This window comes from Benincasa hispida, chromosome 7 (assembly GCF_009727055.1).
Source record: "Benincasa hispida cultivar B227 chromosome 7, ASM972705v1, whole genome shotgun sequence".
Classification (NCBI taxonomy): Eukaryota; Viridiplantae; Streptophyta; class Magnoliopsida; order Cucurbitales; family Cucurbitaceae; genus Benincasa; species Benincasa hispida.
The window spans coordinates 14,070,889-14,083,484 of NC_052355.1; the positions used below are offsets into that span (position 1 = coordinate 14,070,889).

The 12,596-nt window shown below is 37.3% G+C and overlaps 1 protein-coding gene across 2 annotated transcripts in view; it reads right to left on the reverse strand.

The window, feature by feature from the left end:
* The window catches only part of LOC120081864 (ATP-dependent DNA helicase homolog RECG, chloroplastic), a 51,653-nt gene that overhangs the window by 11,721 nt on the left and 27,336 nt on the right, over positions 1-12,596 (reverse strand). For both annotated transcript variants that reach the window (XM_039037039.1, XM_039037040.1), the window contains exons 8-12: positions 8,265-8,498; positions 7,143-7,214; positions 6,830-6,982; positions 6,605-6,748; positions 5,591-5,749 (exon numbers count right to left, since the gene is read on the reverse strand). In XM_039037039.1, coding sequence (XP_038892967.1) covers positions 5,591-5,749; positions 6,605-6,748; positions 6,830-6,982; positions 7,143-7,214; positions 8,265-8,498 — 762 coding nt within the window. The remainder of the gene's footprint in view (positions 1-5,590; positions 5,750-6,604; positions 6,749-6,829; positions 6,983-7,142; positions 7,215-8,264; positions 8,499-12,596) is intronic.

A 12,596-nucleotide genomic window follows, 5' to 3' on the forward strand; every position in this document is an offset into this window, starting at 1 on the left:
GGTTTGGGAGGGGGGACAAGGATGAACCGAGATCATATCCGAATGAGAGGGATCTTGAGCATACAAAATTATGGTTAAGAAAAGCTTAAAAGAATTGAAAATTACTACTTATACTTACAAGGTCCCTTTCCTTTTTGGTGGCTCAATCATAGTAACTTAAGGCAATTGTACAACAGTTGTCCCGCCCTTGAACAAGTCAACCAATTCAAATCCGAATAGTTAATGGCACAATGGGCGTTTCTCGCAACCTCTACCCACATTCTTGAGAAAATGTTTTAGAAAACAGGTTTAGAGAAAAAGGTTTTCACAAGCGTTTGAAAGCTGAGCAAGAAAATTAGTCGTACAACTAGAAAGCAATGCAAGGGACAACAACAATAGTTAATAGCATACAACTCTCGGATGTGAAGATAGGACAACTAGTCATACCCCCACATAGTACATTCTGAACAAAAAGACATCCGCCACCCTTGCACAAGAAAAAGTACATGGAAAGTAAATTAATTAACAAAATGGAATACATAGGATGAAAGCATGGTAAAAAGAGGTGGAGATGGAGGCGGACATGCGGCCATGGGTAACACGCCCTAGACAAGCATGACTATGATATCCTCCCCCACTCAATTGGTTGACGTCCTCATCAACTAACTTTGATCGAACTCAGTAATTTGTTGGGTAGTTGCCTTGAGGTCTTTTGTGTGCTCCTAAGTAATTTCTCTGTTTTAAAGGCTTTTCCACCACTCCAAGAACTCTTCTAGGCCTTGTCCTGGTCTTCTAACTCTGTCGCTTCTTCCAGCAAGTCTCTCATCAACTTCTTCCTCTATCATTCTCTTCGTCATGGCAAGCGGATATGTCACAACACTACATTGCCCATCAACATGGTCGGGGTGATAGGGCTTCAAATTACTTACGTGGATGACAGGATGGATCTCCATCCACGACGGTAATTGCACCCAATAAGAGGCTTTTCCAACCTTATCGATGACCTCCACTAGTCCTTTATAGCTCCTCACGAGGCGCCATTCTCTTTGGTCTTGCAATTGAAAATGTTCTGGGCACAATCTTACCCGCACTTCGTCCCCTGGTAGAAACTCTCAACATCTGTGCTCTCTTTTCCTCCACCTATTTGTGTGCTTTGATTCGTTCCCTGCGTAAGCATGAGCAATGTCGGAAGACTGTATATGGTGTGTGACACGAATGTACCACGTATAATCTCTTAATCAATCCTCCTTTGTGGAGGCAGGGACTTGTGTAAGCTGTCTGGCTCGACATTGCGACACTTTTCCAAGACACAGAATATCTTGACGGGTTTTCTCTTCCATGGTTTCAACTGATTCATGGGTAAGGTCCCTCTTCAACTGAAGGGTTGTGTAAGATTCTCTCACAAACTCGTTCGTTCTTCTCACCTGCAAAGCTTGATAAACAGAACACCAAAAACAGAGCAACAAAGAAGAAAGAAAAAAGCAAAAAGAAGAAGACAGATGGATGAATATTCTGCCCTTTCCTTGCTATTATTTATATAAAGTTTCTTCCATACAAACATTCCCTCTTCATCTCTGACACTCCCCCAAAAATAGAGCAACCCCCCCTCGAAATACTCTCCCCTGCCTTGCCAAAAGAAGAAAACTATAACAAGGAAAATTTCCCAACACTTTTAGAACCAAAAATAGAGCTAGCTTTCTCTCATCCTAAAAGTTCACTCACTTTTAGATAATTCTTCTCCTATTTCTTCCATCTGATCCCTTGCCCCTTTTGTAACCAATTCATGGTCCCCTCTTTCTTCTCTCGCATCCCAGCTCGTGGTCCCCTCCACCTTTTCTCCCACTTTCTTTCCTTGCTTTCCATTGGCTGCTTTGACATTTCCCTTTTTACCCCTTCTTTTGTAGGTGTAAATTATTTGAGGTCTTACAGGTTGAGATCATCTTTACTCTATTTGGCTGTTTGATCCCGATATGCACAACGGTGGGCGTAGACCCTGTGATCATTACGCATTCGATAAGGGGTATCGCTATTACTTTATGTTCGAGCAAGAATTTCATCCCCAACACTATGTCAAAGTCGTCCATTTTAACGATCACAAAATCAGCAAGGCTACTCCAATTTCTCAACTGTACGACTGTTCTCTTTACCATTCCAGTAATAGGCAAGGTCACAAAGTTCACTGCTTTCATTTTCCCTGCGCCTTCTTCCCAACGGAGATTCAACCATCTGCCTTATGTTTCACACATAAAGTTATGGGTGGCTCCAAAGTCGACCATGGTACTCATGGCCGATCTATGGTTGACCCAAGCATCTACATATATCAATCCGCCTTTTTGGGGTTTCTTTGTATCTCTCATATTCCTCTGGAGAACAGCTAAGAATCTTAAGGCCCCAACTCGTCGGGTTTCATCTTCCTCTGCTTGCATATTCTCGTCCTCTATATGAACAGCTTTGCCTTTCGAGCCTGAAGCTAATGAGGCTTAAAAGGCATTAAAGGTTGCCTGTTTCGAACATTCGCTTGTCTTGTGTTGCCCTTTGCATATATAACAGGATAGGGGGTGATTATAAAAATTCTGTTGATTGGGCCACCACACGTATTTCCAATCTTTTGTTGGAATGGTTTACCATCCCCACTAGTGTCGTCGTCTCCCCCACTATTTCTCAGTGGACTTGCAATTGCTCTTACTTCCTCTAGTTGGGGATCTCGAGTGTTGCCTCATCTCTCATGAGATTCGTCAATTAAATTAAATAAACATTCGGTCGCTGCGTATGCGGCTGGGAGATCCTGTATTCTCTGTTCATACAGTTTTGTTTTCACCCATGGTTTCAAGCTTTCAATAGAACAGAAAACTGCCTTTTTCAGACATATCCCGTATGTCCAACATTAGTCTGACAAATTGTATCACATAGTCTCTAATAGTGCCAGTATGTTTCAATTCTCGTGGCTTATGTCTTGCCAAAATTTCAACATTTTCCGGGAAGAACTGAGAACGCAATTCACGCTTCAGTCTCTCCCACGTGTCAACGGTGCAACCACCCTCTTGGATGTCCATGAAACAGGACCTCCACCATAACTTGGCATCCTCTGCCAGATGCATCGTCGCCAAAGTGATCTCTAACTCTTCAGTAGTTGTGTTCATAACTCTGAAGTATTGCTCCATATCAAATATAAAATCTTCTAGTGCTTTCGCGTCACAAGCTCCACAGAAGAGCTTAGACTCAGGTAATTTTAACCTGTTGAATTGGACTACACCGCTAGCTAGGGCTTGGTTTCCCACTGCTCTCATGGTGAGGTTAACTCTTGCACTAATGTCCACAATCTCTACCCGAACAACATCGAAAGCAGCTCGAAAGTCTCAGTAACTCACTCACCATTTGAATTATTGCTTTCTACGAGCTGTCTAGTTCTTCGACCCACTCTTTAGCTCATCGAGCCATCCCTACGCTCAAAGTTACTAGTTCTCATAACTTTTACTTCTAGGGTCTCAACCCTTGTTAACAATTCCTTGATGGGCATTCCATCCAAGCGGCCAGCCACCGCATCAATTCCATCGGCCTTGTCAGATACTTCTTGTAGTCGAGTTTTTAAGAACCGAATCTGATCAAGGACTTCTATTAGATAGAACATTTGCTCTTCCATCTCGACCAACTAGTCAACATAGGACTTGCCTAACCGTTTCGTCGTAGACATGATCACAACTTATCAACTTCACGAGCCGACTTGACTCAGCTCTTGTTCTCGCCTTGGAACAAATCAGCCAATCCGAATCTGAATAACTGATGGCACAATGGGTGTTTCTTGCAACTTCCACCCACATTCTTGAGAAAATGTTTTAGAAAACGGGTTTAGAGAAAAAAGTTTTCGTTAAATTGAAGCATGATTGAGCAATGAAAATTAGTCATACAGCTAGAAAGCAATGAAGGGGACAATAACGTTTTATAGCATACAACTCTCGGATGTGAAGATAGGACAACTAGTCATACCCCCACATAGTACATACTGAACAAAGAGACATCTGACACCCTTGCATATGGAAATGAGCAAGCGGCCATACACAAGGAAAAGTACAAAGAGAGTAAACTAACTAGCAAAATGAAATACATAACATGAAAGCATTATAAAAAGAGGTGGAGTCGGACACGCGGCCATGGGCAACACGTCCTAGACGAGCATGACTGTGATGCTTAGCATAGAGCAATTTATAGGAAGCATGACTGGACAAGCATGTCTATGTTGGGTGACCTCCTGGGAATTTTCTTAGGAAGCATGAGAGTGAGGAATGAGGATAAAACATGTTGAAAGAACCAGTGTTAGTTTGTGGGAATAGTCTTGATTCTTCGAAGCAACTTAAGACAAGTAAGAATGCCATTGTCAGGTCACAAGAGATGCAAAAGAATGTTGGGGCCATCAGATGCCGAATCCATATTCCAAATCCTAGACCGAATGCTAGGCCTCGTGCATCACATTCGATAACCATTTCATTTTTGTTTTTTGTTTTTGAAAATTAAGCATATTTTCTCTCAATTACCGCCCATGATTTGCATCTTACTTAAGTATAAGAGTTTAAATTCTTAACCAAATTCCAAAAACAAAAATATGTTTTTAAAAACAACTTTTTTTAGTTTTTGAACTTTGGCTTGATTTTTTAAATATTGGTAAAAAGTAAATATCAAAGCAAGAAATTTAGAAGTAGAATGAGTGTTTGTAGGCTTACTAAAAACCAAAAACAAAAAACCAAATTTTTACCAAATGAAACCTAAAATAGAATTTGAAGATAGGTGAAACTATGATAGAGAAATTGGAAGAGAAGAAGCATAAATTTTAGAAACAAAAACTAAAAACGAAATTGTTATCAGAAGTGTTATCGAAATGAGTCAAAGTTATAGTTTAGAAACCTACACAATCCAATAGAATATAACAGAAAATGGGGAAATCTGAATATAACAGAAAATGAGGACATATGAATATAACAACCGTGTAAATATCATACAAATAAATAAACTAAAATTTGCTAGTAAGGAGAAAAGAATGTACGCGTACAAGTGGTGAATCAGTATATTAAAGAAAGTATGTTCTCCCTAAATTCAGCCAATGTTGGAAATGTTTACATTGAGAAGAGAAGAAGGAAATGTTGAAAACAGAAAAGTTCTTCCTTTGTATTTTAGTTTTTTCCCTTATTCTGTAATCTCCTTTCTGGCATTTGTTTACATTCTCTCTTCCCTTTGTTACCGTTGGGTTATTACCTTATTTGGCTTTTCCCTTCTCTTATAATTTAGGGTCGTAACTTTGTACAGAATTCAATAATAAGAAGAAATATTTGATTAACAAAACGACAGGAAATACCAGTGTTCAATGGAAAATGAAGGGATAAAATCCAGTTCCAACCAAAATGAAAGGAGAATGAAAAAAAATGCGGAAGTTGATCAAATTATCTACCTAGTTATCGAAAGTACACATTTCATTGCGTAGGTGTTTTAAACTACACAAAGTAATACTATGTTCTTTAGGTCGTTGTCTATTGGCATTAGGATATGTGGAGAAATGCTTTTCATGTGAACTTTATACTTCAATAGCAGTTGTATGTAAATTAGGAGAAAAGTGTGAACTTACATGAGTCAGCGACACGTCTCCATACAATGCAAGAGCAAGCGTTCTTGGAATAGGAGTGGCTGACATGGCAAGAACATGAGGAGCCATATAGAAATCTCCACTTGAGGTTCCATCAGAGCACTCCACGGTAATTTTTGAACTTAAAGAGTTGTTGAATAACTACAGTCAAGAGTGATAACGTACCATGAGTTTGAGGATGGCAAGATTAAGACAAAATAAATAAAAGAAGGGCAAAATCATTTCCAGCAGAGGAAACATAAACAATTTACCCAACATAATCGACGTTTAGAAATAGATTTTTCCCTTTAATCAATTAGAAAAGTTATTTTGTTAATAATGAAAGACTAAAAAGAAAGAAGGGGAGGAAAGATTAAGTATGTCAACCCTAACAAACTCAAAGGAGATTACAAAAAACCCTCTCGGATTGGCAATAAGCATAGAGTGAGAGTAACTAAAATAAAATGAGTGACATCCGGTTGAAGGTATTAAATTAAATAAAGATCTCTCATTCCTCCAAATAAATAAAGAATTTTAGCTGTCTTCGTAAGAGTGGCCTGCAATTGAAGGGCAAAGTCTTTGACACACCCAGACGATATTGTCTCGGAACTGAAGCAATCCAATTGGTCTTATTTAGACAGAACAATAAGAAATTGTCTTTAACAGGAGAAATCAGAGAGAAGACAAATAATTTAAATAAAACAAAGAGAAAAAAAGTGAGAACAAAAAATGCAGGAAACTGCAAAACACAGAGACCAAGTTTCCCTTGGAAGATTTCTAACAAAAAAGTGACTCCTTGAACGTCCCGGAAATAGAGACTATTTCATCTGCACTTTGGAAGGTACTGTTGTAACAATGAAAGTACCAAAAACGGCCTTGACAGAAGTCAAATCAAAATTCTCCTATAGGTTAAATGAAATTGACCACTACTATTGCAATTTGACAAAAAGGCCACTATGATATGTTTGAATTTTTTCAGAAAATGAAGCACTATATTACTACAGATAAAGCAACCACCTTACTGCTAAACTTTCCTCTCTGAACTACACCAAAACGATGCTGCTCATCCACAACTGCAATGCGTAAAGCAGAGAACTCCACTTTTTCCGATATTAGACTCTGAGTTCCAATAACTAAAGAAGTCTCTCCTGTTTGGAGGCTCTGAAATTAAAATTAAATTCTCAATTTCAGTAGTGTAGCATGAATAAAGAAGTTACAAAACAATTAGGTAATAATGCAGACCTCGCGAATCATCCGTGATTGTTTTGATGAGGTAGAACCTGTTAGTAAAGCAACAGAAGGTTTATTCTCGATCCCTTCCATGCTCTCTAACAAACCAAGCAAATGTTCATAATGCTGAATAGCAAGTAACTCAGTCGGAACCATGAAAGCTGCCTACAGATTATTACAAGGAATCTCAGATTTTCACAGCATTTAAAGATTTAAACATTAGATTTACATACCTAATAACCTACTTTTAAATTATAAAGTAACCAGTATTTATTCGAGACATCAAACAATCTATTAAAATGTCTCAAATATCCAGAAGCTAAACCTGACATCCAGTGCCTATAACTTCCATGCATGCCAGAAAAGCAACCACTGTCTTCCCACATCCTACGTCACCCTGGAAAGGACCAAAATAAATATCAGATGTACATTACTTGGTGTAGACCAAAGAGAGAATTTTATTCAAATGTAGATTACCCTCAAACAATACAACACAGCCAGTATTTATAGGTCAGTCGAGAGTAATGGTTCTTTTACAGATGGTTCCTTTTCATAGAGCTTTGAATGCAACTTCTTTTTCATCGGTTCCTTGTTTGTCTTTTATCTACATGGGCGCTTCCGTTCTCAAAGTTGCCTTGGTGTTTATTTTCCGGCCTATTGTTCTGTCTCCAAAGGGATGGTTTCTTTACTTCAGTGATAGACCCCTGGTTATGAAAGTGTATGAACGTAAGTGTGTGAAGGGTAGTTATGGATTTAGGTGGGGCCCAGTAGTTTGTTAGTATAGTGGATTAGAGTGTAAGGAGCTGGGGAAAAGGAAATGGGGAAAAAGACATTCATTTTAGAAAAATGATAGAGATGGGGAAAAGGACAGGTATTAGAACCATCCCTAACTGAGCATTTATGAAAATAAAAGAAACAAGGGAGAATAGGAGAGATTAGTTTTAAGAAGCATTTACGCAATCCTCGGAAAGCTTTCCGTTCGATCCATGCAAAAGGATGATGATCACATTTACTAAAAGCAATATTTCTCCATAGAGCCTATATGTTGAATGACCATGTCCATTGGAATATGGCTTTCGCTGGTCAGGATTTATGGTTATTCATGTTTACCACACAACTAGGTATGGTAATATTTAAGATTTGGTAAGAACTTAACTTTTGAGTTTTGAGAAAGTCTGTAGGATTAGGCTATGAGATCTAGTCTAACCAACCATAAAGGCTGTGCATATGTAATTAATGACAGCACGAACAAAAGTTTGTGCAAAGTTATGAACAAGAGCTACAGAGATCCACTATGAAGCATAAATAGAAATGAGAGGTTTCTAGTATGACAGTGTAACAAAAAAAATATATGACCTTGTATTCTTTCATTTTTTTTTTCCTCAATAAAAGTTGTTTCCATAAAAGAAAATAACAATATTCAATAAAAAGGATGAAGGAGAGAAACCTGCAAGAGCCTATTCATAGGAATTGGTCGCTTCAAATCCCATATAATTTCTGTAACAGCTTTCATCTGACTCTCTGTAAGGGAGTATGGAAGGACTTTAAGGAACTCTTGAGTGAGAGGAGCCCATTCCTTCATATATGCAGCATTTAAATGAGGTTTACGATACTTGTCCAGCAAACGATCTTTCTCTATTCTTGTCCCGAGACCTTCAAGCATTTGGAACAAGCGTGCCAACTGTTAAATCATAATATGCGGTCATGTATTAAGTTCACAAGTGAACAATAAACTAAATCAAATTCTAAATAAACATAACCATTAAAATTATCTGAACTGTTGACAATTTGTTTTCCTCCTTTTTCTGTTTTTCTTTTTTTTCTCCAGATTGAAACCATAACAGGGGTCCCTTCAAGGATAAGGAATTTTACTATTTTAACTATTTTAACAACTTCAATAATAGTCAGAACCCTGTCATCTTTTTCATTCACTCTTCCACAAGCACACAGATGAAAGAAAAGTGCTAAAAAGTTCTTTTTTTTTTTTCTCTTGTTTCGCTTGGGAATAAAGGGTTTCTTAAATAGAAAAAACATACCATTACAAATAAGGGAAAAATAAAATACAGCAAATATATTACAATAAATACAATGGAGAATTTTACAAGAAAGGAAATAATCAACACTCCCCCTCAAGCTAGTTTGAAGGTATCATTCATGGCCAACTTGTCAATTAAATTGTTGAATCGTCACTTTGAAAGACCTTTAGTTGATACATCTACAATTTGCTCTGTTGTCAGAAGGTAGGGAATGCATATTATTCTTGCATCAATCTTCTCCTTTATGAAGTGTTTATCAACTTCAATATGTTTTGGTCCTATAATGAAGGACTGGATCGTGGGCAATGAAAATCCCTGACTTGTTATCCATTTGCCCTCAAAAAACCTTGGGCTAACACCCTAAATTCTACTTCAGCACTACTTCTTGCAACCACACTTTGTTTTTTACTTCACCAAGTAACTAGATTTCCTTCAATAAAAGAGCAATAACCTGAACTGAATCTTCTATCAGTCGTGTTGTCTACCCAATCAACATCAATGTAAACCTCAACATGCAGGTGGTCATGCTTCTTAAATAATATACCTTTTACTGAAGTACCTTTCAAACACTATAAAAACAACAACCTTGTCATTCCCAGTATGTTTATAAAACATAGTATGATCCACTTGACTTTGACTAAATCCACAGCTCGTGATTGCCTTTCCAAAATATTCAAACCATGCTCTAAGAGATTGATTAAGGTCGTATAATGATTTCTCTAACTTGCACACTTTGTTAACCCTAAGATCCACCTCGAAACCAGGTGGCAAGTCATGAATGCCTCTTCTTCAAGATCCACATTGAGAAAGGCATTCTTAACATCAAGTTGATATAGAGACCAATCAAAATTAACTGCAACAAACAATAGAACTCTATATAATTAAGTTTAGCAACTGAAACACATGTTTCTTGATAATCAATTCCATAGGTTTGAGCGAACCCCTTGGCAACCAATCTGGCCTTGTACCTTTCAATACTACCATCAGATCAATATTTTACAGTGAACACTCATTTGCATCTCACTGTTTTCTTACCTTTTGGTAGTTCAACTATGTCCCATGTGCAATTTTGTTTTAGCGCATTAATCTCTTCCATCACTGCTAATTTCCAATTCAAATCATTTAAGGCCTCTTGCATATTCCTTGGAACAAATAGATTGGTTATCTTAGATGTGAAGGTTTTATGAAAGTCAGAAAATCTATGATAAGAAAGATAGTTTGCAATGGAATATTTGGTACATTTACGAGTATCTTTCCTATGGGCAACTGGAAAATCAAAATCAGAGACATCAAGTAAATAAGGAGATGAAGAGCTAGGAGAAATAGGCATTGAGTGTCTAATGTCTGGATCTTCAGAATCATTCACCGGAGCATTAGATTGGTCCTATGATATGTTAACTGTTTGATCTCGATCTCTTTGAATCAATTCTTCTAGTATAAACTTGAAGTTCAGGCTTTCGACTTATTGAGTCAGTTTGTAGTGTTTCTCCCCCTAAAGAAGAACTTTCCACACTTGGCATCGAAGGGCTAGAACTCATACTTTCAAAATCAGTGATATTTGGGAGAGGTGAAGTGCCCCAAAAATTATCTTCACTGTTAGATTTGTCCCTTTGAAGAGAATTTTCCCTAAAAATGCTTGATTTTCCAAGAAAAGCATATCCATACTATCAAAATACTTGTTGGTCGAAAGATTAAAACATTTGTAAGCCTTTTTATGAGAGATATAACTTACAAAAATGCATTTAATTGCTCAGGATCAAGTTTAGTTGAAGAAAGGGTAGGAGTATGGACATAAACAGTACACCCAAATAATTTTATTGGTAAATCAGAAAACAATCAGACATTAAGAAAAGACTCTTTGAAGTGACTCAAAGGAGTTCTAAAATTCAAAACCTTAGACGACATTCAATTGATTAGGTATGCAGCTATAAGGATTGCATCACCCCACAAATATTTTGGAACCTTAAAAGAAAACATAACGGCACGAGCAACTTCAAGTGTCTATTTTTTCACTCAACAATGTCATTCTGCTAAGGAGTGCCTCGACACGTAGCTGATGAAAAATACCCTTATTTTGCAAAAAAATCGGTTAAATGGTCGTTGAAATATTAAGTGTCATTATCAGAGTGAAGAATGCAAATTTTAATTTGAAATTGAGTTTCAATCCTTTTTTAAAACCAGACAAATAGAGTCAAGTTGAACAGGTGTGATCATCTATAAATGTAACAAACCAGCACTTAAAACTATGAGCCAAAACTCTAGACGATCCATATGAATTAAGTAAAAAGGTGATGAAGCCTGGTAAGGTTTAAGCAAATAAGATCGGTGATGTTTGGCAAAAATGCAACTTTCACCTTGAAAAATAGAACAATCGATCTCTTTAAATAAATTTTGAAACAGTACTTTAAGTAGAAGAAATATGGATGCCCTAATCTACGATGCCAAAGCATTATAGTTTCTTGAACAGAAGAAGAACTGACACTACGTATGTTCTGAACTTTTTTATGACTAACTGAAACTTCATTATCAAAGTAATAGAAACCATCAATCATCCTAGCACATCCAATCGTTTCCCCCCGAGTCCTGATCCTGAAAGATACAATGAGTTTCACATAAGATAACATGACAATTAGCATCTTTAGAGATTTTATTGACAGATAACAAATTACAGGCTAATCTTGGAACATGAAGGACATAACGTAAAGTAAATTTGTGAGACAAAGGGATTGTTCCTTTTCCTGCAATAGAGGTGAAACTACCATCAACAACGCGAATCATCATTGCAATACACAGGAGAGAAGGATTCAAATAAACAAGAACAAGTCATACTTTTCTCTCTACCAGGCAAATTGAATCTTCCTCTCATTTTATAAAATTTGATCACTCGGCCTTCACCCTACCCAACCTTAAGGTGAAATTTTTTAGAGGAACCCCAAGTCCTTCCCTTTCCCTACTCTGAATAAGAAGGGTGTTGAAGAAGTTTGACTCTCCCTTTAGTGTCAGTAGTGAAGAAGCCCAACAGCATAAGATTGGGAAAGATCAAGTTGATATTGGACAAAAGTATTCCTTTGAGACAAATATTGTCAACCTATTCCAGACTGAGGAAGACTAGATTGCAAACGTAAAAACTGCTGTTAGCTTGGTACCAATTCTGCCTTTAGAAATCCCAACTCACCTACAAGCTATGGGTGCAAATTGTGGATTAACTTTGGGTTGAACATGCTCTTCTAGTAACTTTGGGAGTCTCCATATCATAATTGTGATGAAAATAGTGTTGTGGAATACATGTGGGTTAAAGGATGTAAATAAGAGGCTGATCTTAAAAGAATTCTTGAAAAAACATAATCCAGACCTTGTTTTGATCCAGGAATCAAAGAAAGAAGATTTTGATGCTACTTTTATTAAAATCATATGGAGCTCTAAGGATATTGGCTGAGAATTTGTGGAATCCTTTGGTAAATCAGGTGGCATCTTGACCTAAGAAGCACGGACACCGACACGCGACACAGCGACACGACGACACCGACACGGCGAAACGCCAATTTTCAAAAAAGTAGGACACGACACATCGGGGACACGTTATTTTTTTTATTAAAAAAATTAAATATATGTCGTAAAATAAACATATTGGGAAATATTCCATTTAAAAATATCATTAACAACCATACAACCATAGATAAGATGACTAACGGTCCAATGTTATAAGTCATAACAAGTTTTAGTAATTAGTTGAACACCACAAA